General features: G+C 42.6%; 1 protein-coding gene across 1 annotated transcript; it reads right to left on the reverse strand.

The window, feature by feature from the left end:
- Positions 1-333: 333 nt before the first annotated feature.
- On the reverse strand, positions 334-21,726 carry KLF9 (KLF transcription factor 9). The gene is made up of 2 exons (XM_005297772.4): positions 20,602-21,726; positions 334-1,233 (listed from the first exon to the last, which is right to left on the reverse strand). The coding sequence occupies exons 1-2, from the start codon at positions 21,101-21,103 to the stop codon at positions 1,004-1,006; spliced, it is 732 nt and encodes a 243-aa protein (XP_005297829.2). The 5' UTR covers positions 21,104-21,726; the 3' UTR covers positions 334-1,003.
- Positions 21,727-25,225: the final 3,499 nt, after the last annotated feature.

Below are 25,225 nucleotides of genomic sequence, written 5' to 3' on the forward strand. Positions count from 1 at the left end.
TCCCACTGGAATTTATAGGAGTTGGACAAGTGGATGAAGAGAATAAATCTTTAAGGCAAGTGTATGAAGAGAATTTTTTTTTTAAAAAGCAGCAGTTTCTAAACATGGTAGTTGCTGTTGTGCATCCATTCAAATAAAACAGCAGAATAAAGCAGTTAGTGGCATTTCTATAGTACAGTACGGTATATATTGTCAAATGAAATTATAGGAACAATTCAGAGAAGTATATTTCTCCTGTCATACTCCTACCACATTATTTAGGCTGACTTATATTTTTTTTTCTGGTAACTGAATAATAGAGCTAAATATACATGATATCAGAAAAAGTCAGAGTTTTGCCTTTTTTTTTTTTTTTTTTGCTTAAAGTATCACCTTAAGTTGTACACAGTTTTATTGGAAAAAAAATTCAAAAGTATAGTTCATACAAAGAAAAATTAGACCCAGTTTTCTTTAGTATAAATTCAACTTACTTTTGTATATCAATCAGGTATTAGTAACACATGTAATGTATTAACAGTCTTTAAATGATGGATCATTCTGAGATAGAAGTGAACCCACTTCTAAAATGTGTGCTATGGAGTTTTACTTGAGAATTATTTAAGTGATTTGGAAAGTGGTTTTACTAAACAAATTTTAAATACAAGCAGCATTACATTGTTCAACAAAACATGTTTATGACACAGCAATCACAAAGACCTTGGAATCACTATTGTGGAGTCACAGGTCAGACCATCCAGTCAGACATATATACACCAGTGTTGATTCTTTAAGTTACAAAAGAAATTAATCATCTACTCTGATCCCCATCTCTGCCCCCAACCTCACTCAGCAGTCACTCGTTTAAGACTGTTATCAGCACGGGGGACAAAATATTTATTTTAAATTTCAGCTACATGTGCTTTAAAAATGCAAGTAGGGAATATTAACTGTACAGTGGCAGACTTCTTGTGCTGATCAGTTATGCCTTTACCAATGTCTTTTTTCCCCCAGTGCAGTCCATCATTCAAAATGAGGTGGAGCTGGACTTTTTTGATCTCTTAATCATGCTTGGATGAAACTCAGTGTGGCGACGGGCATGCTTTGTCAGGTGATCGCTCCTCATGAACCGCTTCTCACAGAGAGGGCACCTGAACTGCTTTTCACCAGTGTGGGTTCTGTAGTGTCGAGTCAGCTCATCTGACCGAGAGAACTTTTTAAGGCAATCGGGCCATGTGCACGGGAATGGTCGCTCACCTGTAGGAAGGTAATGATAAAAACAGAAAGTTTAGAAGGAAAAACAGGAATCTAGAAGATGACAGCAGAGCAATACCAAATACCACAGAGCTTACACAAATCAATAAACATATACACGTGTTGCTTAATGACAATTAAGGTGAGATATTAGGGAATACCTCACCAATTCACAACCTGAAAAGCAGGGGAATCAGAAGCGCTGACTCTGTGGGTACTCCGGGGCTGTAGCACCCACAGGAAAAAAAATAGCACCATCAGCCCCGCTGATCAGCTCCTCCCCTTCCCCCCAGTGCCTCCCACCTGCTTGTGATCCGCTGTTCAGTGTGTAAGAGGTTCTGGGGGGCAGGAGGAGGAGTAGGGGTGGGGCATGCTCAGGAGAGGAGGTGGGAAGGGGTGGAGCAGGAAGAGGCGGGGAACGCCCTGGGAAATCACAAAGTCGACACCAATGAGGGGAATAACAAGCTAAGGGGGAAAGTCTCCTGCATTTCTTACCACTTTCACATAGCCTATAATGCCATAGTAATACCCTGCAATGCTCCATACAGTTTCATGTCTCCCTCCAACAGATACCAAAAACCAGTATATACCCTGACTTCATCAAACTCCAGTGCAAAATCTCAAGTGGCCTCTGAAGCTGTTGTATGAGCAGATGAGCACATCTGACTGCCATACATTCCATACAGTTAAGTTTTTCTGCCTAAACACTGCTGAGGTGACTCTTAAGGCTTTGCATAGAGTACAAGTTTGATGAAAGTGGGGGTACGTATTGCTTGTGGGTATCTGATGGAGGGGGAAATGAAACCTTGTGGAGCACTGCAGTGTGTTATCGACAGCGCTGCAGGCCATGTGAAAGTGGCAAGAAATGCAGGAGATTTTTCCCTTAACTTGAAAAGCGTGAAAATGACAAGGTGTCAGTTGGTGGGGTATGTCCTGAAGCAACTTTATCAGTCACCAAATGAAGCTTTTGTGTATTAATTTCCTAATGTTTTACACAGGTTTCATGTACTTCAGTGAATTGGTCCCCAAGGGAGAGATGCAAATGGTTGAAATGCAAAATATCTGTATTTTGAGGTCATGTTATAATTTACATATTCCAATAGTACAGATTATAGTAAATTATTAATGTGTTATGGGATATCTTCTCTTTGTGTAAATTAAATAAACCAGTTATATTTAAAAAGAAAACTTGAAAGACAGACTGTCACATGCAACCAGACTATCCCCTCACACAGGTCAACAGCAAGGTTTGAACCCTTAACCCTCAAACCAGATCTCTATTGCTAGAGCTACAGGAGTATTTGCTACCCTCAGTTAGGTCAATCACAAGAGGACCTGACACACACTTTCATAAGGGGTTACTAAACTGTTTATCAGACAACAGTAGCATACTGGAGATCAGGAATCCTGGGGTCTATTGTCGGGTCTTGAAAAGAGAGTCTAGGACAGGGGTCGGCAACGTTTGGCACGCAGCTCGCCAGGGTTAGCAGGCGAGAAGCCACAGCCAGCACATTCTGCCCGCGCCGCTTCCCGCCGCCCCCATTGGCCCAGGATGGCGAACAGTGGCCAGTGGGGGCCACGATCGGCTGAACCTGCTACGTCAGCAAGTAAATAAACTGGCCCGGCCCGCCAGGGTGCTTACCCTGGCGAGCCGCGTGCCAAACGTTGCCGACCCCTGGTCTAGGAGTTAAAGATAGGCTAAGCAAAGCACATTCAATCAGAAAGGCTGTGTGGCGAAGGGATACTAATTGAGTCTGCCATTGTTAATTCTGGCTTCTACTTCTGACTGTACCTGCAGTGACCTTGTGCAATGTCTCTGTTAACATATTTTGTAAAATGAGGTGCCAGCTCATACTTGCCTTCTAGAATTGGGGTTCAAGGACTTGACTGATAATCAGGGTGGTGAGATTCATGGGAATATAAACCACATTCAATAGAGGTGAAATTTTAATTTATGATATCCTCTTTTCCAGCTCAGGGAGCTTCCCCCTAGGTTAGAGGAGTATTGGGTAGGGATGGCTCGCATTCTCTCTCTCTCTCTCTCTCTCTCTCACCTGCAAGTGACCGTGTTACAGCATCACTGCTCATTACAGCAGGTTAGTGTAATGCATTTCTTTTCAGTTATGGAGAAAAGTTTAAAATTATGATGCCGATGAAGGACACTTATGTATAACAGGTACTGTATTAATCATTGCATGAAGAGCAATGTGTGTTGCAAAGCACAGATCCTAGGGCACTTTAGTTTTCTTTCAAAGGTTGTTGGAAAACAGGTGAGACAATCCAGTGTAAAACTTCAGAAAAGGGGATAATTTGAAGCTGATTATTCTCTGTAATAACCCAATTTTAATCAAACTGCCATTAAAAATATAAATAGTTTTAATCTTTATAGTCTACGTTTTGGACTTTTGCCATCTTAATGGGATTCATACTAAACAATGGTTTTAAACTTAAAACTTCTGACTCATTTTTAAACTATGGAGTCAAGATCAGCAACTCCACAATACTACCTTTCATACTCTGGCTTACCTAAAGCACTGTACAATGATGCTAAATACTTGAGGTGAAATCCTAGTGAATCGATGAGAGTTTAACCATTGCCTACAGTGGGGTCAGGATTTCACCTTAGATGCACAGTGACTATGTAAGCAAACAAAGTGCCAATTTGTTTCCACCACTAGTTCATAAACAGCTGTTCAGGAAAGCACTTAAGCATATGCTTAACTTTATTCATATAAATGCTTAAGTGCTGTCCTGAACAGGGTTGCTTTTCTGAATCAGGACCTAAAATCTGCTACTTGTTGGTTTTCTAAATTGAGATGGAGAGTCCTGATTAGAACACTAGTGTTGTGGGATCTTTAATTTTCACCAAGACAGCTGTCAGGGGGGTATCAGCCAGAGTATTTGTATAGGACAACTTGTAGGCATGCAGATCCTGTGGTAATGAGTGCAATATAAAGAGCTCTATAGAACAGAATGACTAGAACTTGGTTTATGTGAGTTGTATCCACAAACTTAAGCTGACTTTCTCTTTCCTTTCTGAAGCATGTCAACAAACACCCCTCAAAAATGCGATGATTATTTTTGAATACACACACTCTTCTGGTACTCCTGTTTCACTAAGCAAAGTCATCTGGAGTTGAGAAAAGAAACCAAAGGGGGGACCCAGGCCCCCAATACAGTTCCAAATCGAGAAAAACAAAGCTGCTCAACTTCCTGGTTCAAGTCAATTCAATTCAACTTCCTAGGCTAAAAAGTTACTGTCCCTTTATTGTCAGATCCAGCAGTATGGACTGATGTGCATCTGGGTGTAGGGAGCAAAACCCATTACCGTAACCCAAAGTGCATTGCTGAATACTTTCAAAAACAAAGATGTCAAGAATGGGCAATAACCATTAGAGGTGCCCTAGGCACCCACAGGCTGCATTCACAGGTATCAAAATCCCTAGAATTAATCAGTGAAGATGGCATGAGAGGAAAGAAGTTAGAGCTGAAGGAATAGCTAGAGGAAGAAAGAGAACCAGGAGAGGAAAGTATCACAAAGGCCCATTGAGGATAAGATGTCAAGGAGAGGATTACTGACAAAGTCAAAAGCAAAGAATTCAGGGAGAATGATGATGGGAGTAGATTCTCTGAGATCTGGCCAGAAAATGGTGGCTTTAGACCAGGGGTACTCAAACTTCATTGTAGTGCGACCTCCTTCTGACAACAAAAATTACAACATGACCCCAGGAGGGGGGGACTGAAGCCTGAGCCCGCCAAAGCTTTGGTCTGGGCAGAGGGGCCAAAGCCGAAGCCCAAGGGGATCTGTAATTTGAGCCCCGTCGCCTAGGGCGGAAGCCCTTGGGCTTTGGCCCAGGGTGGTGGGGCTTACGCTTCATCCCTGGGTCTCAGCAAGTCTAAGCCAGCCCTGGCGACCCTATTAAAATGGGGTTGTGACCCACTTTGGGGTCCCAACCCACAGTTTGAGAACTGCTGCTTTAGATCTTAGTGTCTCTCTGTCATATGTAGATGTCAGAGCTCGATGTCCAGGCTATGTAAGCAGAGGATAGTCTCTGTATCAATGGAGGCTAGGCGTTGTAAACTGCCCTTCTGATGCCTGGTTGGGTACTCTTCCACCACGTGAGTTATTGTCTGCAATGAGGTCCCACAGTCAGAGTGTAGAGAAGAAACCAGGCCAAGTTGTCGCATAGTTGTGGCAACTCTGGACAAGCCAGAGAGGAGTCTGTTGAGGTTGGTCCAAGATGTATAATCATATAGACAAGGAGGAAGGTGCAGTGATGCACTCCTGAATTTACGTAGTGTGTTTGGAAGCATTGGTAGGAAAGAGAACCTATGATGTAGTTTTCAGCACCCTGGTGATGCTGATCTTCTGTGCATGTAGCGCTCTTGTCCAAAAGTGTGTGAGTTGCCATGGCAAAGAGGTGTTGATAGATTAGCAGGGGTGTAAAACCCCCAGTCCCCAGGAGCGGGACTCCTCCTCTGAAGATGAGCAGACCTTTGAATTGGCACAGTGTGTTGTTTCTGGTCTGAGAATGGGGCATCAGCCAGCCAGAGATGTAATAGGCTAGTTTTGTCAGACTTAATAGTCTTTCACTGAAGGAGCTATGTGCGCTAGCATATACAGACTGAAGGTTGGTGTATAATTCAAGCAGTCACCAATAATATGAATGACAAATTCTTCATGTCAACAAGCTGAATGTGGCAACTGCTCCCCCAGAACATGGAGCACTATTCAGCTACACCAAACAGCAGGGACCAAAGAGTCTTCTCCCCAGGAGGCTCCCGACAGTTTTCGTATCAAGGCAGTATGGGAAGAGATCTTCATTTTCAGGAGTCTCAGGTGCGGCCAGTATGTCCAGCTACGGTTGAGTTTTACTCCCAAGTATTGATAACTAGCTAGAATTTCAGAAGCCATCCTGGGACACAGATTGAGAAGAACTGATTGGCAAGACAACTGTTTAAATGGAAAGTGGTTGCCGTTGCCCTGGTTTCATTGAGAATTCATCTCCCCTACTGGAATACGTGGTCAAAATAGCCATGTGTTGGCTGAGCTTCTCTTCAACCCCGTGGAAGTCATTTCTGGGGCCTGCAATACAGATGTAGTCAGCATACACGTACTTCTTGGCCTGTGTTTCAGGAAGGTCATATGCGTATACAGTGAACAAAAGAGAAGCCAATACTGACCCTCTTTAGGAGGCCATTGTGTTGACATGTAGGGTGAATGATTTTCTCCCCAACTTGCAGGATGAAGCTTTGGTTATTGATCATTTCTTGAATGAACTGCACCATCGGCCTACAAGGAATAATTCACAGTAGCTTGGCAGTCGGCCCAGTGTGCCACATGGTGTTGTAGCCTGCTGTCAGATTCATAAGGACTATGCCAACTTTCTTTCCTGACTCAAATGTGTTTTCTGTGTCTCAGAATATCTGCTCTTGGGTGCATCTTGACTCCATTCTGAATGTGAGGCAGTTGAGGGTACCTCGACTACCTCACTAATTCACATCAGGATTAGTCTCTCCAACAGCTTGTAAATAACACACAGCAGAGAATTCAGTCAGCAGCTCTCTGGGTCTGTCAATGGCTCCCCTGGCTTGGGTACAGCTACAGCTTTTGCTCTGCAGCTGGGTCCAATGATTCAAAAGTCAAAATAGCCAGCTTTTGGAAATTGGCCCAAAGTGAGAAAGAAACATTTGGATGTAATCTAGACCAGGAGCCTTGTCAGGATGCAGTTGAGCTATAGCTAGGTCAAGCTCTTGATTGGTAAAAGGAGCCATCAGGTTCATGTCCACATTCAGAGCCTTCCAATCACCATTTTAACTGCACAGCTGAAGGCTCTGCCTCAATTAGAAGTCTTGCCATTGGCCACCAGCTGGGATGTGATGGAGTTTGCTGTGACTGGGTATTCTCTCTTGCCCAGATTAGAATCTCTACTCAGTCTCTTACTAGTTTGCTAGGCTTTGTGACTGGAATGCATGACTTTAGTGAAAGTGGTAAAAGTTGAGTCTAATGGATGAAAACAGTCACTCAGATAATATATTATGAAATTTAGTCTTCTAGCTACACAGCATGCCTTGAGACCTGTCAGACTTTTTTGCCCCACACTGAAAAGGATATGCTAGGACTCTCTATGTTGTTAAACTAGGACTCTTATGTTGCCCATGAGATGGGGACATGACTCTGAACCTATCTTGATTTAGAATTAGCCCCGAAAAAGCCTGGTCCTTGGTCAAGGAAGAAGGATAAAAGGAGTAGCAAAAGTAGTGAGTCACTCTAGAGCACTAGTAGAGAGGGGAGAAAGCCACTTGTTTGAATAATTCTAACTCTTGGAGCTCTGACTACGGTTTTCCAGGTTTCTCTGTTTCCCACTCTACCTTTCCAAGTGCAGTTGAAAGCCTTTTTAAACAACCACTGCCCTGAAAGGAGACATTAATTTAATTTTATAGGTCTGCTGTGCATGCACACACAGGCCATGGTTGCATCTATACTACAGAATGGGGTTGTTGGGAGTTCATAGTGTAGAGCAGGGGTTCTCAACTTTTTTCTTTTTGAGCCCCCCACCCTCCCCAACATGCTATAAAAACTCCACTGCCCACCTGTGCCACAAAAACTGGTTTTCTGTTTATAAAAGCCAGGGTCAGCATTAGAGGGTAGCAAGCAGTGCAATTGCCTGGAGCCCCATGCCACAGGATCCCTCATGAAGCAAGTTGCTCAGGCTTTGGCTTCAGCCCCATGCAGCAGGGCTTCCGCTCTCTGTCCTGGGCACCAGTGAGTCTAACACTGGCCCTGCTTGGTGGACCCCCTGAAATCTGCTTGAGGCCCCCTAGGGGGGTTCCAGACCCCTGGTTGAGAACCACTGGTGTAGAGTGTCCATGTTAGCCATTCTGTTTTGGGTTTAGGTCTCAGGGCCGCCCAGAGGATTCAGGGGGCCCCTTCCATAAAAAAAGTTGCAATACTATATTCTCCTGGGGGCCCCTGCGGGGCCCGGAGCAAATTGCCCCACTTGCCCCCTACCCCTACCCCCGGGCAGTCCTGTTAGGTCTACCCCAGATCCTTGTACAGCACCCTCCTCAAGGGTTTCAGTTGTACTGCCCTCTGAATGCCTATCTCACACCTTCTGGCACAAAGTCCTGAAGCACTGGCTTGCAGGACATTTGGAAATGCATTCTGGGACTCCAAGAGAATTGTGGAAGAAGAGGTCAAAATCCCATCACTCTTTGGGAAGCTCAGCAATAACCAAGGCATGAACTTAAAATGGAAGTCAGGCTGAAATGTCAGAGCTCATTCTTCGCTCAGCAGAAATTTTTCTGCTGGAGCTCCGAAAATAAAACTCACCAAGTATTGCAGGAGAGGCAATATGTGGTGTCCCTACATTGCCTGTGTATACCAAAAATGCCCTAACCACCAGTCGATAGTCACTTTCTCTTTCCTATCCAAGGGAAGCAATTTTCAAATTTCAGGTATATTCTGATGCACAATAGGAACATTTTTGAAGTCTCAAAAAATTTTGTGGGACAGAAAAGTCATTTCCATGCAGGTCTCATGCAGAAGTTAGGATAAGCTTAGTGCATGATACAAGAAAATATTAAAACTTTGAACTCCTGAAGAGCAGATAGAGGTAGGAGAAAGGGGACCATCCTCTTTTCTAGGCTTTCAGTGATTCTGTGAACCTGCAAATCCACTGCTCCCCTTGGCCATGAAGCCATACTTAAAGCCCAGAGAAATGGTGATTAAATAGCTGATTTGACAGAGACTGTGGTAGTGGAGAGTGCATTTAGAAGGCTTTAAACAAGGTGGAGGTGCTTGCTGACGTGCAGCAATAGTGCAATCGGCAACAGTGGACATCGTATCTGCCTGTTGCATTCTGCACAACATTTGTGAAAGCAACAGTGAAGTGTTTAAGAGTCTGTGGAATGAGGAACTTGCAACAATTTATGTACAGGCAGACAAGCAGCACTACCGGAATCTAACACTTGTTAATGTTGGCGGTACTAGGCACGTGAACCAAATGAATCAGAGATGCTTTGTACACATTTTGCCAGGGTAGTGGAAAGAGGGTGTGGTGATAATGTTCATTCTGCCTGTTCAAGCCTGAAGGGTTAACATGTGCTACCCTTAAATATCTTTGTTTCCTTTGTTGATGGTGGGTTTCATTTTATGTATGCACATATCAGTTTGAGTCTGGGTAAAGAATATTATGGCATAATGAAGTTGTGATGTAATGAAGGTAAATTAAAAGTATATTTTATGGATTCTGAACACTGAAATAAATTATGCAAGTTTACTTTATTTAAAACCACAAACATTCAGGCCAGTTCCAATAAGTAACCAGAGAAAAATAACCCAAGCACACAAAAATTTGGTTTACGGGGCTATAGGGCCACAAAATGTATGTCCGGCATACTCCAGTTCTTTGTCCTGTTCACCACCAGAGTGCCAGGAGACCACAGCAGAGGGAGCAGACAGGGATGAGCCAGTCCAGTATGGGCTGCAGTTCTGTACCATAGCATCATGCTGAGGTGGTTGTACAATGCAAACAGGTGCTGGGAGAATAGTGCTAGCTGCCTTTGCTTCTCCATGTATTCTCTTTGAAATTTTCTATGGACCTCTTGATCCGGCAGCGTCACTTCACTATCATGCCATATACATTCCATCATTGGTTTTCTGTCCTCTTGCCTAAATTGGTTTTGTCTTTCCAAAAAATGACCAGCTTTTTCCTCCTTGAATCTAAACATTGTATCAGAGTCCCTTTACATGACCCTCTGTGAGTCATTTCAATTTCCTTCCGGTGAGATGGTCAAGTGTTCAATCATTTGTGATTCCTGATGCCTTTGCTGTCCCATTCAGTGATGTGCCAGCATTTCCACACTGGGCCTTGGTGCAGTCGGGCCCTCTGAAATCAGAAAGAAGAAGAATGTTAATAGGCTAATTAATGACATTCCAGAGTTGTCTGTACCAAGGAATGCAATAAAGTAACTGCTTCTGGTTCCTTTCTCACTCCAATGCTTTCTTACAGCAAGATGCTCTGTTCTTACTATTTAAGCTGGTAAGGATATAAACTAACATTCTCTCCCTAATTTAAAACCAATTCTTAGCCAGCGGGAATGAAAACAATGTGTGCAGGGGTGGGGCTTGGTGTCTGTAGTTCAATGGGACTAAAAAATTGCTTAATCCAGGCAAACAGGAAATAGAGAGGATCTTTGTGCTGAGGATTCCAGAATGGGAAAGGATGGGTCGGTTTGAACAAGTTAGGAGCAAAGTTGATAATCCTACACTTGAGTTGTTCTCATGGCTGAATATAGGACATGTTCTGGGACTGAAGAGGTGTAGTGAACTTCTGTAGGTGTATAGGGAAATTAGCATTACCCCTAATTTGATTGCTCAGATTGAGCACTGATTTTTACAAAAGACTTCCAGCGATTACTCACGGAGGACTGTGGAAAAACATGGCTAAAATACATTATCTCTTCTAGATTTCTGCCCTGCATTGTTGGCTGACCACAGTGAAGTTTGACACAGTCATTATTCCACACCCTCACTGATAGTTGGTATAGAGCAGCTTGTTATCGAGTAATGCTTTTGCCTGTGTCTCATATGTTAAATAGAAAGGCAGAATGAACTATAATTACAGCTTGATAAGAGTGGATAGCTAAACAGATGCCTTTGTCTGATACATGGGCTGACTGAGAGAACATCATGTACATGGTGGGATCATGCTGTCCAATACTCTTCTGCTTTTACATTTAGTATATTTCAGGGTTTGTTTGACTCTTGGAACAGGTTCTCCTTGCTTGACCTCCATTTTGAGCCTGGCCCTGTGACATGTCTCAGCCAGCTGCAGTTCACTGCATGCCTGAAACGTCTGCCCTTACTTGGGACACCGGGCCCTCTAGCCAAATGTGGAGAACTATGGTGGGGCTTGTCCATCCTGACAGAATCTGGGGGAGCTGAACCGGGGAGGGAGGGTAAAGAAAGCTGTCACTTATGATGTAATGGCAGAGCTAGGGAGAATGGGGTCTTCTAGCACCATGTGATCTTGTAAGCACCCACAGTAAGAGTAAGGTGTTTGAAAGAACCCAAGAACATGTTTCCACAGCCCCTAAGCATGCAAAACCAATCCTGATTGCTGAAAATAATAAAATCCAATGTACCTTGCGTGCTCCTTTGTCTCCTACGTCCACCCCCAACCTGTTTGGCTGCTGTAGCCAGATCTTGAGCTTCTCCAAAGAGGTCTTGGAATCCTTGTACGGTCTCAGGCACCTCCTGGTCCTGGCCCACATCCCTTGTCATGGACTGGGCTATGATGAATATTTTTCCTTTCTCTTCTCCTGATGGCCCAGGTGCTAGGTGTCACAGTGCCATCCAAAGTACCTCAGGCTCTGTAGATGGATGAGTGCCAAAAATACTGTCCAGTTCATTGGGAAAAGGGTAGGTTTTCCTCCTTACCCAGACTGGCTGCAGTTATCTCAGGCCCTTTTACTTTTCTCCTGATATTGTCTTTCCCCCAAGTGGGTGATTCCCTGCCACACACTCTATTTGCATCACTCAGTCATAATCCAAAGTTTTCCTAATTAGAGTTCAACTGCAATTGAATCTCTCAAGCACCTGGGTATCTGCCTCTGGCCAGCTGGCAGCATTCCTGCACAATAGCTTTTTCCTTCTGAAATATGTTCCAAAATTGGCTTGCTGAAACACACAATGACCGCAAAGCTATGGGTGCTGGCAAAAAACAGCACACAATGAGATCGAAGGTATGCAGTACTATATATATATATATAGGCAAGGGACTTCCAGAAAACTTGATCCTGAACCAACAAGGTAGAAGAACTAGGCCAAACAGACCCCCTATGTAGTGGCTAGTGCTCTGTGGGACAGTGATGGGAGGACAATTTGCACCATAGAGATTATTGCACCAGCACTTTGTATCTACAGTGGCACTGTACCAATGGTGCCTCACAGTGATGTGGGCAACACAGTAGCTAGCCTTGCTTGGAGCAAGTACCACCCACAGTGTGGTATGTTCCTGTGCCCCGTAGATAGTAATTTTGTGGGCAGACACATGACAGGTGTGCTGGGAGATTTAAATGGCAGTTAGCTTGCCAAATTGCTCAAGTATGGGTAAGATACAATGCCACCACATTCACATAACCACCAAACTTAATCTCAGTATTGCTATGATTCCTTCAATACATCTTTGACTGCACCAATTAACATCTGTTGCCCCTATGTTCAGAAGCAAAAAAAAAAAAAAAAAAGTTTTCATTATTATCTATGAATTCCCTAGTTTAATAATTATTCATCATGTAAAGTGTACTAGATTATTCAGCAGGACAACCTGAGACTCTATCTGTCTTAGGTATTTATAGGGTGCCAGTCACTATAATTAGCATCAGTTCTCAAGACATAAAAAAAAAGATCCGGAATGCACCTTTTGCTGCATAGGCACCGACCACACATACTGCAAGGTGAAGAATGAAAGCAATAACCACTATCGTTGGTTTACTTTACAATTATCAGCAGTACTGGAACGCCATTCTGGCTCCCCCAAAAAAGTGCCGGCAAGGCATTCCAGAGCTTTTTAGCACAAGAGTGCTTGGCTGGCGTCTAAACACAGGATTAAGACAACAGTAAGATTATTTGAAATGGGCTCTGTTCTTGCTATCCTAGGATTTGGCCATTTAAACTTAACTTGGTTTTCCCCAACCCTTTCCTCTCTTTCAGGTTTGGCAGCTCTGTCAGTTTATGAATGTGAGGATGGTGCCGTATTGCAGTTCAGTCAACTGAAGGTGAATGTACTCACCCATAGTGATCCTAATGGATGCACACACAAACGGACAAAATCAGGTTAGGAAGAAATATACCAAGTGTTCTCCAGTACCAAGACACAACAAGGTGCAATAACTCATTAGAGTCAGCTCTTCCAATGTGTCCTCTGCTGGCACCAGGAGTTACATTCTTGGTGTGAAAGGATAAAGTAAAGCAGTTGAGATAAGGCCACTTTGTTGCTCTCTGATTCCCTTCTAAATGTGCTTTTCCTTGCTTTGATTGGGTAGTGTGACCACTAACACTTTTTGGTAGTTTTCCAAATGTGAAATTTAATAAATACTTAATTCTCTTAAAAAACAACAAAAAACAGAAATACAAGAAAGCATCAGAAAAAACATATGGAAAATAGGAGAATGATTTTTGCCTAACTTGTTCAACCTTCTAGCCTTTCAAGCAATGTAATTAAATTTTATCAAATATTGCAAACAAATAATTTTCTCCTGGATAGAGAATCTGTCCATTCAGTCTGGTAACAATACGAGTTTTCACATTTTTATAAATCCCTGAGAATAATGGTTTCACACATTTTTATCAAGATCCCCTTTGAGCACTGCTATCTGATCTTCAGCCATATTATAAATGCATTACCTGTGTAACCTGTACTGAATAAGAAGCTTAAAATGTTAGATTTCGGATTTTCCATTTGAAACTCAAAAGCACCAAGAAAATGCTCCAAACTTTCCCCATTAAAATACACATCTGTACTGTCTGACAAACTAGGGATAGTTCAGAAAATAAATGGGAAAGTAATGTAGTCAGGAGCAGTCTAAACTGATAAGGAGCCTGGATTCACAATGCAGTTTGTGTTGCAGCATCAATCAGTTGTGTCTCTGTTGTGACAGAAATGCTGCTCCCTGCCTTCCCTCCGGACAGTAGAACTCAGATCTGTGGCTCCATGTCTCCACCCTTAACCTATCAGTGAATATCATCAAGGGCAAAATGTCAAAGGAGGAGTTTAAGGGCATAGCTGCTGTTATATTGTTACAAAACTCTAGCACTGTTGGACTGGTTCTGACTCGCATATTGACATGGGTTGCTTTAAGGCCCTATTGAGGAGGCAGAGAATGTATATACCTCATGCACTTTATAGCACTCTCAAGGGGATCTATATCTTCCAAGCACTTATAATACAGGGAAATCCTTGTTCATTATGAATATTTGATATACACAAGGATCTACAGCCAAATCTTAGGAGCAAGTGCATCTGCTGTATGGAGCACTCAGGGCCTCTGGTCTGCCTGGGTTCCCTAACTGAGTAGGCTTCTACTAATCCTGTAACAGCCGACAGAATTGGCCTCCTGGTACCTATGTTGCTGCCCATTTCCTCTCTTGCCATATGGGGGGAGACCATCATCACCAATTGCCATTTGTCCAATTACTGGCTTTCTTTCACCCTTCTTGCTTACATCCTCCTTTCGCCTTCCATATTTTTTTTATTAAAAGCTTTAAGCCTATAAACCCTAGCTCTACCCTCATTCAAAATATAAATTGGCAACAAAGAGACTATTTCCAAGCTAATGCGCTGTACTTCTCTAAATCAACCATCCACCCACTTCTACCTGGCCTCTCCACTGCACCAGTGACTTCAGACTCAACTGCCCGTCTATCTGCAACTGCATCGCCTATGGTTCTGTACCTTCTATGCTATTCCCTATGCATGGAATAGCCTTATAGAGTTCATTTGGAAAACCCAGATCCTTGCCACATTCAAGTGTCTCCTGAAGACCCACCTCTATCATGATGCTTATGGGAAAATTGCCACTGATAATATCAACTCTGAGAAGTAGTTGGATATAATTGTACATATCCTATTTTCATTATATTTGTATACACATTCTAAAGATAATTGTATATGTATTGCATCCTTCCCCTATCTTCAAGACAAAGAGAGAGACAGTCTTTAAATTGTGAGGTCCTTGGGGAATATGGCCAGGCCCTCTTTTCTATTTGGAAAGTTCCAAGCACTTCATAGTTGCTACCAGAAATAATTCATAATAGTAATCTTGCTCTTAATAATGTTTCAGTCTAATATTTAATTTTAGTGATGTCTTGGGTTTTAATTTTCAAGCTAGTTTTGAGCAGGAGTCATGAGGGCAGGCCATAGGCAACCAATTATCAGATGGTTACTTTTGGTCTCTGCAAGAGGGGCTGGTTTTGAACTAGCAGTTAAGAAGATGAAAAATCTCTGATCATGCAGTTCCCCTTTTCTTGTAACTTAGTTTGGTATTTCATCCCCCATCTTCTATCAGCTTGGACAAGATGTACCTGTGTGTTTTTAGTTTCACACCAATACAACATACACGAGTGGTCACTAAACTTTTTGAACTTGCTTAGTTGGTATGCATGGGTGAAATGGGATATTAGTAAAAGACAGACCATAGGTACAATGAGTAAACATTCTGAAACCATTTTTCAAGATAGAATAAGATAAACATGAAAAACGTAAGGTGGCAGTAACTATTGATGGGCATCTACTTTAACTAAGAGTGCTAAAGGCTGCAAAGCCAGTGAGAAATCAAATCTCTGCCCTGGAAAACAAGTTCTCATTGAGAAATACCAGGTTGATTTCAAAGGTTCATGAAACCATGGAGATGAAGGGGGTTTTTTTTGGTTGGTTATTTGGGGGGGAATGAAGGAAGGAAGGAATCACTGAAGATGGATAGTTAACTCTACAATGTGTAGTCATATATGTCCCTGGCCAATCCAATCAAGAAATACCTCATTGTGGCTACAGAATGTATCACTCTTGGAATGACTTTAAATCTGGCATGTGTATTTTACACTCACGTGCTGAGTTCAAGAATTCTATTTGCCCAGGGTACTGTCTTGATTTCCCTTAGTGACTTATCTGTTTTATCCCTCTTCCAAAGATGGGACTGGAGTAATCCTTGATTTATAGGTACAGATTTTGGGTAAACTGTGGAGGCTACACCAGCTTTTTCTGTTCTCCCATTCATGAAGTAATTCTCCCGATGAGTATCATTTACTAGTCCATCAGCTAAAGTTAACTCTGTTCACACTGGAAAGCGCTGAGAGTTTATTACTAAAGAATATAGCTGAATATTTGTGGTGTTATTTAATCACTGAAAACTGCAGTACACTGTTATTAACGAACAGGAGGACTTGTGGCACCTTAGAGACTAACAAATTTATTAGAGCATAAGCTTTCGTGGACTACAGCCCACTTCTTCGGATGCATATAGCATATAGCTTATGCTCTAATAAATTTGTTAGTCTCTAAGGTGCCACAAGTACTCCTGTTCTTCTTTTTGCGGATACAGACTAACACGGCTGCTACTCTGAAAACTGTTATTAACATTAACCTTTACTAGGTTTCCATGGGTATCCACTTCATACATGGCCATGGTAAACCCTATTCCACTTTAAAACTTACTTGTTATAACAATACTGGTGATAGGAAATTGGAAGCAATGTGTAGTATGTCAATCTGCATGTCAACAACCAAAATGCTATTCCAGCTGATGTCTCCTTCAGAATAGGATGGATTCCTGAGCTCTGGGAACAAACTGGAAATGATACTGTAATTTTCTTTGTCTTTTGCCAGCCAGAAATTTGCAAATCTTCACCTACATTTAGCTACCATAGTTCTGAGTAAATAGTGGACCTGAAATGGCAGGGCAGACACCACAAAGGCCCTAGGGTAAGTTAAAAGACAGAGTTTACAAAAAAAACCTAGTTTTGTGACAAATGTCTTTCCCTTCTTCTCAAGTTTCTGTCTGTATCTATGGGCTGGAAGTGGGCAAATGGAATATTTTTTCCTCCCACAAACTTCACTTGTTGAGGCTTAGAAATTAGGACTACATTCTATCCACAAAGTTCTTTACTAGGAAGATAAATGGAAGTTCAGGTAGACTTTCCCTTCTCCATAAGGTTCTATGAAATGACTACCAACCCAACAAGTTAAGCATAACTGTACTCCTTTCCTTGCTCCCATAGGCAATCAGTGAGGTTCTTTAATTAACCACAGGGATTGCTGTTGAAAGACACCCAACCATTCTCCTTGTTCACCTGCCCTGCCTGAGCTAAGCATGCTGCTTTAGTAGCCCTTCAGCATGGAGAGCACAAGACAGGTCTTCCTCATTGCAATGCAAAGTAGTATTGTTAGGCCAAAGGGAAAGCCTGTTCAATGGGAGTTTCACTGTAACTCAGATTTAGCCATTTTCTTTCATAAATCTGCTCTTAGTGTATAACTATTACAGCAGTGCCCTGTGGTATAAATTTCTGTGATAAAGATTTCTTCTTTTTCCACCACCACTATTATAGAAAGTTCAGAAAAGAACAAAGTAATCTGCGACAGAGATGCTATGATTGGAAGGTAAACTTCCAACTTCTAGTGATGTTGATTTCCTTTGAGACTCTACTTTTACACTTACACACAACTCTTATTTACAGCAACTTTTAAATAGCCCCATACACAAGTACTGTGTCTCCTATTGCAATTTACATGTGTGGTAATGGTTTTATTCAGACACTTGAATTAAAAGGACTTATATGACAATTTGAAAAAAAAAAAGCCTACAATTACCATGTTTACAGTTTTTGCGGAGAGCCTGTGGACATCTGAATTACTATAGCAGTTTTTGGGTTTTTTTTTTACTGCTAGGTTAACATTTTGCCATACTACCTCACACGCTAAACCACTTGAGCTAGCCTGTGCATATTAGCATATCCAGTCTTATGAATTTAGTCCCGGTGAAAAACCCCATTGTGACACTACTGGAGACTGATGTCCTCTATGGAAAAGGAATAGCATGGACAATGCAATAGTCTCCTTGTTGCCCTGTCAATGTGACCCATCCCCCTAGGCTAAATATGCCACCTGGAGGGGGTCAAAAGTTAGGTTAAGGGTAACATTTTCAAAAGTGCCATAGTGACTTAGGAGCATATGTCCCATTGGAAGTCATGAGACTTAGGCCCAGATCCTTAAAAGTATTTAGGTATTGCTCCACGCAGCATTTGAATACCTAAACCCTAAGCAGCCAGCCACTCAGGCTCCCTGTACAGTGCATGGGGAGAGTTAGGCACCTAAGGAAGAGATTTTTCAGAAGCCAGTCAGCTGCCCAGGGAGTTGCCTAGGTTAGCCAGGAGTGAAATGCTAAGGAGAGGGGTGGGGCTTAGGCACCTAAGTGGCTGACCTGTTGCATGTGGCCTAGAGATAGATGCCTCCCTCCGCTCAGGATCCTCAGCCATGAGCCCTCTCCTGGAGTTAGGCACCGGAGTCAGATCAGCCACTTAGGTAGGCCATGTCCTACCAACCAAAATAGCGTCTCTCTCCCCTGTTCTCGCTTGATACCTTTCTCTCACACATTCTACATTTCCCTGTGCCCCCATGTGTCTTTTGTATGGGCACTCTGTTGTCCTTCCACCTATTGGTGACCTGCCTTCAGCTGTGGGGTCTAACAGGTATCAGGTCTTAAGACATGTTCAGAGCATGCCTACCAGATCAGGCCTCACTAGTGAGATAGGCATCCCCCCATCTAATCTCACTTTGGGGCTTTGGCTTGATATGGATCTCTGAGCAGCTCATTAACTGTGGAGTAGCTTTGCAAATGTTGACCAGTGGAAACTAAGGCAGCTAGGAGACTTGGGCATCTATGGGGTTAGGTGGCAGCTCAGTGGCAACTTTGAAAGTGTCAGTGGTGCCTAAATGGTGGACTTAGGCACCTAGGTACCTTTAAGGATTTGGGCTGTAAGTCATTTACATGCTTTTGAAATTTCCCTCTAATGTCCATTCAGTCCTTAGTCTCTTCACTGATTTTGCCAACAACGTTGCAAGTTTGTCATGATGGAGTTTATGTTGTGTGTGTGTGTGTGATAGAAAGGGAGAGTGATGTGGAAACCCATTCATTAGAAACTAGACTGAGACTACCAATTCATTTCACACAGGCCACTAAACAGCCATAATATAATAGTAATTTACCTTTGGCCACTACTGACCTATACTGCATTCAGAACACCGATGTAAAAATTAATAGCACTGTAACCCTGTATTACTAGTATTTTGAGCCATCCAGTCCCCTCATGGGAGCAGACTAAAATGATGGTGAACAGGTGCTATCAAAACACAAATTGTAAAGCTGATGGAATGCACTTAGCTTTGAAAGTTAAATACAGTGGTTGAGAATTACCCAACATCTGATCTTTAAAAGCAGCTGCCCTTCTAGTTAAGTGTGTATCACACTCATGTGCTTGTATTTTAAAAATATGGGCCACATTCCACTGAAGTCAATGGAAGTGTGCCCATTTACATCAGCAGAGAATTTGTCCCTCTATTCTTGCTATGTTTATTGGGGAGGGGGAGCAAGCATTTCCTTAAAAACATTTGCTCATTAAAAATATGCTCAATACCTTCACAAAGAGAGTCTGCTAAAAGCAGTGTTATAATATAAATGGTTATAATGAATATGGCTGTCATATAATTTAGGACCCAGTGTGCTGTAGCCTTATACCAGCAAGTCTGATTTAAGAGGCATACCAGTCCATCATCTTTGTAAATTAGAATATTAACCACCTAACAACTTTCCTTCAGTGTGCTGATTAATCACAAGTATATTTGCCTTGTCAAGGATGGTTACATTTCTAAAGGCGGAGTTTTCACTGCCTTTCTCCTTGTCTATTTTTCAGATCTTAGTTCATTAATTACTAGACCTTTCACATTCCGATTCATGTAGGAGTTAAACTTTACATGTTTCCTTATGAGAATTCATAAAATTCGTCATCAATCCACGACCTCAGAAACTGGCCACGCCCTTAATCTCACAGCAGAGCTCATGGGGACAAGTCCTAACACACTGGATGAATAAAATGAAGCTCTGAAATCTGACTGGGTAAGTAGCTAATCAGAGGCTAACTCGTCATCCCCTATTTTGTCAAAATTCTATGCTGTACTAAGCAGTGTTATTTTAAAACTCTATGAAGACTCCTGGCCAAACATGAAGCCAGCTTGGCAAGCATAAAAACAACAAGCATGAGGCTAAAAGAACACTGAGCAGTCCCTAAAAGGCTCTACTGCATACAGCTGCCATGCAATTTTTGGTTAATTCTTGCTACTGTCAGAGAAGCAGATTATACCATTTTTAGACTGAACAGCTCCTCTACTGGCCTGATCTTCCCAGTGTAAACCTCAGTGTTACAGATGCAGGGAAGAGAAAAATATCTCAACAACATGACAAACCAGTAGAACACCCTTTGCTCTCTACCCTAAACGTTCCATATAATTTCAGTAACATACTGTGCTTTCATAGACTGAATGTAGCCAGAAAGCCATTGAATTCATAGCTAATAACAACAAGGATGAGACACAAAAATGGAGGATGGGAGGAAAACAGGTTAAATAATAAAATAATTTCTAAGGAGTTCAAACCAGGACAACCAACTTCCTTAACATTAATATTTGTCTATATTTGCAGCATTTAAGAACAAGGATAATGTTCATGACTTAAAATCAGTGTTGCATAGCCAAAGCTGCCCTGTAACACTGAGTTAACCCCGACAGCCCCCTCTGCAATGGAGAGACCACAGCTAACCTGTATGCACTCTGTAATGGGCTTTAAGATGGGAGGATTTTCCATAGACTTTGCCACATCCACTGTATGGACACTTGTGTCTCTTTTCAGTGGCTAGTTTCCCCTTTGCAGGCACTCCACTGTGGAGGAGAGAGAGAGAGCTGGGCACACTGCCAGAATCCTGTCTTTCCACTGGGCTGTGGGAAGGACTCGACCCAGATTCAGTGGTCACGTCGCTGTCTGATCCTACATCCTCATCTGGACTTTCTACACTGTCACTGCAGATGGAAGGGGTTGGGAGGGGTCTGTACTTGTTCAGGTCCAACAAGCTTTTCGCAATTGTGACCAATGTGCAATAATCCTTCCAGGCATCCCTGGGGTCATTCAGGTCCCTGGTCACTTCTTCATCGGGCATTTTCAGTAGCTCTGCATCCTGAGCCCCCTGTTCCTGTACCACAGAGCGATTGGAAATGGAAACCAGACACTGAGCAGCAACAAAATCCATGTAGGCAACTGCTGACATTCTGCAGACGAGTAACCACCAAAGAGGAGAACCAAAATCCAGGCACCGAAACTTCTCTGTCGTACCCCCCGGGGTTTTTAATCAGCGCACTGGTGCCTTCAGCCTGCAAGATCAGTAGCGAGGGGGTGGGGCGGTATGCGTTAGTATCCAAGCAAGGAGTCGAACTCAGCCACTCATCTTTATATAACAATCCATGACTCCAAAGGCAGCATCCACAATCTGGTGCTACACTAGGGCTTCTTGCACTCCTAGACCCCTTACCCGTGATCACCAGAAACTCCAGATTTCAATTCACTCCCAATGACAAGCACATTGACGGGCTATAATAAGGCTCTCTCTTGGAAATACTGTCACTAGTGGTAATTTCAAGTAATCCAGCGTTTTAAAAGGACCCAAGGTGTGTCCCCCCGCCCCCCCAAAAAATAATCGCAGGAGGAGCTCTGGAAATGCACCCAGCCGCTTTGCCTTCGTTAGAATTCCCTGCACATTCACCCACTCATCAAGACGCTCTGTTGAAATAGCAGACAAAGCTCCAGGTCTACAAGACACTTGCCCCCCCTCTGCCCACTGCCTGATTCACTCCCCCCTCGCCTGCCGCTCCTCACTGTTCCGGCATGCTCTTGCTCAGTAACAATTTCGCAGAATCCCATCACGTAAGGTTCCAAGCCCCCCACCAATTGGTCAGCGGGGAGGGTGATTCAACTCTGTTTACCTTCTCCCCCTTCCAGTCAGAAGAGCCTTTTTGCATGAGAGGTGTGTCTATAAACGAGGAGCCCGGCCAATCCTAATATTCCCTCCCAATGCCTCGTGCTACTCCGGGAGTCTGAGTGCTGCGATTTAAAAGGGCGATGCAGGAGGACTCTGAAATAAATATATAATCGTAATCACTTATTACTGAGCTCCAGCCTGAATAAAACTCTCTTTAGCGAGCTCCTTCTGACTTCAGCTTAATCTCGCAGGGTGCCGTACACTGCTGCTTTCCGAATGGACTAAATCCCTTTCCTTGTGGTTTAGCCATAGCCCTCTCTGCCTAGCAGGTTTCCAAGTTTGGCTTTCCAGCACTTATCGGGTTAACTGCCTAGCTGGAAGTCCTACAGTCCCAGCAACCAGCTGGCCAATCGAAAGTAAGTTGGCTGATGTCACTAACATTGGCTTAGCCAATCAGAAAGAAATTCCAAACAGGGCTCAACACTTGTAAACCTAGAGAGCTGGAGTGGGAGACCCGACCGAGAGTGTGCTGTCGTAGGAGTTTAGACTACAGACGTAAAGGGGTGAAAATAATTGTAAAGTCACTGACCTGCAGCCACCTCTCCACCCCAGTTAAAAACCCATAAGTTCCATTCCAGGGCGGGTTGTTGTTTTTTAAACCAGGGCAGGAGTCTGCTGGATTTCTGATATGCTTAAAAACGTCCAGGATCAGAAACCCTAAATATTAGTATCATTTGATTTTACAGAGCCCAACGGTCTAACAGCCATATACAGAAAATGACATGATCACTGTACGGAGGAACGTAAAAACTAATTTCAGATAGGAAACAAATAGTGAGGCAACAAGTTAATGGTAAGGGGTGCTGGGGGAAGGAGAGGGCAAAGGTCAATAATGTACAATTACTCAAGGAAGGAGAAACACGGCATGATCCAGTGAATGAATGCGTGGCTAGTCTCTTTTGGACTCAGGGGAAGAAATGAGACTTTAGAAATAGTTCTTGCCCTCCTTTAATAAGAGGGGTCACCCTTTAAAATATGACAGGTTTCAGAGTAGCAGCTGTGTTAGTCTGTATCCGCAAAAAGAAGAACAGGAGTACTTGTGGCACCTTAGAGACTAACAAATTTTTTCCATACGGCAAAATGCAGTGCCTTGCATAATGACAGGTTTCAGAGTAGCAGCCGTGTTAGTCTGTATCCGCAAAAAGAAGAACAGGAGTACTTGTGGCACCTCTAAGGTGCCACAAGTACTCCTGTTCTTCCTTTAAAATATGCTAATTTTGTCTTAGGTAAGTTACTTCAGTGTGCACCGTATTATGTAAACTTCCCTATACATACTATAGGGAGTACCTAAAATACAGCAAATAAGGGATAAAGTTATCTAAGGCACCTAACAAGTTTCTAAGGGTGCCCACTGTATCCAAGGAATGGTGTCAGTGATGAAATCTCTTATGGATGTTGAAAAATCCATTTTAATCCATTAAAAATGCTTACAGTTTATTTGCTGCTATTAGAGATATTATATGGTCTCCCTTCATAGACAAGCCTAATAAAAGTTTAGTATTAAAGCTACTTATTTCAGCTGTTTCTTTTTCAACATCTTTTAATTCCCTTCAAAGACTTATGTATTTTTAATTAAACAAGTGAAATATAACCTGACAAAATAAATAGATCATATCTCCTCCCAACAAAAAATAACAAAGTTATTTGACAAGTAAGTACTGTACATATTTATATATATATATATTTTTAGACTGGTTCATCCAAACTGTAGCCTGAGATGTCTCCTTGACTGAGTGCTCTGAGCAATTTTCCATCTTTGCCTGGAAAATCAGCCATGCTGGAGCCAGTCTTTTTCACCCTGGGCAGATAGTATCAAATCAAGAGGTGAATGAATCTGCTACCATAGTTGGGTTTGACCACATATCATCTTTTGATGTAGAGACCGTTTATCAAGGTGATGGTGGTGGTTGTTGCAGAGATCAATGCTCATTAGGGCTTGTGAAAGTTATATTCCCTTGGGTGGGATTTATTAACAATGTCCTCTTCATGGAGGTGATGGTGCAAATCTGATACACAGCTAAAATATTACCAATTAACCTTTAACTGAGATTTAACTTAATTGAGAACCTATCCAATCATTGTCTAGTCTCTAGCTATCCATCCATCCATCTCTCCATGTATGAGTTTACACTACACGCCTCATCATAATGTTTGACTGTCTTTTTGGTATCTGAACAACTTGATAAACCATTGGTGACTGAACAAATCCAGGGTCATCTGCACAGCACAATATGGGATACGGCATAGAGATAATGCTGGTCTTCTCCGTGTGATTGTGATACTTGTTGCCATACAGTTTGATATATCACCTGCTTTTACTACTATTATTGAGAATGTTTACTTTTTAATTTATAAAACATGTTTATCATTTGTCTGTAAGCACATGTAAATATACTTTGTTGTGAATACAAAACACAATTAGCAACCAGAGCCAATGTCTGTTAGAGGCCCACCCCCCAAAAAAACTAATTTAAATAAAATAAAATAAAATAAAATCCTGTGTACTCCTTTCTAAGGTACATATCCTTCTTCTCCAACTCACCCCATCAGGCAAAAGCCTGAGCAAACAGATAGTCCTTTCAGCATACCCTGAAGGTTAGCTAGCTTGGGCTGTCTCAGACTAGAAGGTATGATTTCTTTCTAGAGAACAACCTGTCATCAGTTCCTAACATGTACATTTGTGGTAAGATAGCTGGTGTACCCCATGGTGAGTTAAATATCAGGGGAAAACATAAGGAGAAAGAAGAAGTCTCTGAAATATCTATCAAGGTACTTATATAGCTTCTATATGACCAAGTACACAGACCCCACACTGACCAAAAAAGGGTTAATGAGAGTCTGTGGGCCCAATCAGCCCCACCCTGTTACACCTGTGAAAGGTATAAAACCTGGAGGGAGCAGGTAAAAGAGGAAAAGCCCAACTTAGTAATGGCTGGATGTAAGGGGGAGTAGAGCTCTTGAGTAAACCCTGTTAAGGAAAGTAGGCCTGGGGCCAGAGCCTAACTAGTAACTGCTTGGAAGGAAGGAAGGAAGGAAGAAGGACCAGTGGGGGCTAGAGCCTAATTAGACACTCCTTACATACAAAAGTAGGGCTGGTATAGAATGTTACTTTCGTTCTACAACTAATTTGGATCTCCTCTCTTTTAGGACCTGCAGATGAGTCAGCTGGGGAAGAGGCAGTGAGAAATGCTTCACTCCAGGCCATGGGCAGAAGCAGCCTTGGGATGTAGCAGAGGGTCTGGACAAACAGACCTCATCTGCTTCATACAGAGTCCCTGGTCTGGAACCCAGAGAACAGGATGGCTCTAGGTTCCTCTACTAGCCCATCTAGGGTTGGGATGTGAAAACCCTGGT

This window comes from Chrysemys picta, chromosome 6 (genome assembly GCF_011386835.1).
Source record: "Chrysemys picta bellii isolate R12L10 chromosome 6, ASM1138683v2, whole genome shotgun sequence".
Classification (NCBI taxonomy): Eukaryota; Metazoa; Chordata; order Testudines; family Emydidae; genus Chrysemys; species Chrysemys picta.

What these genes read in the sequence shown, in the direction of transcription:
- KLF9 (XM_005297772.4), bottom strand. Translation starts at nt 21,103, where the DNA reads ATGTCAGCAGTTGCCTACATGGATTTTGTTGCTGCTCAGTGTCTGGTT. An exon ending in CCATTACAGAGTGCATACAG is followed by an intron (nt 1,234 to 20,601) that starts GTTAGCTGTGGT and finishes ACCTTCCTACAG; the next exon opens with GTGAGCGACCATTCCCGTGC.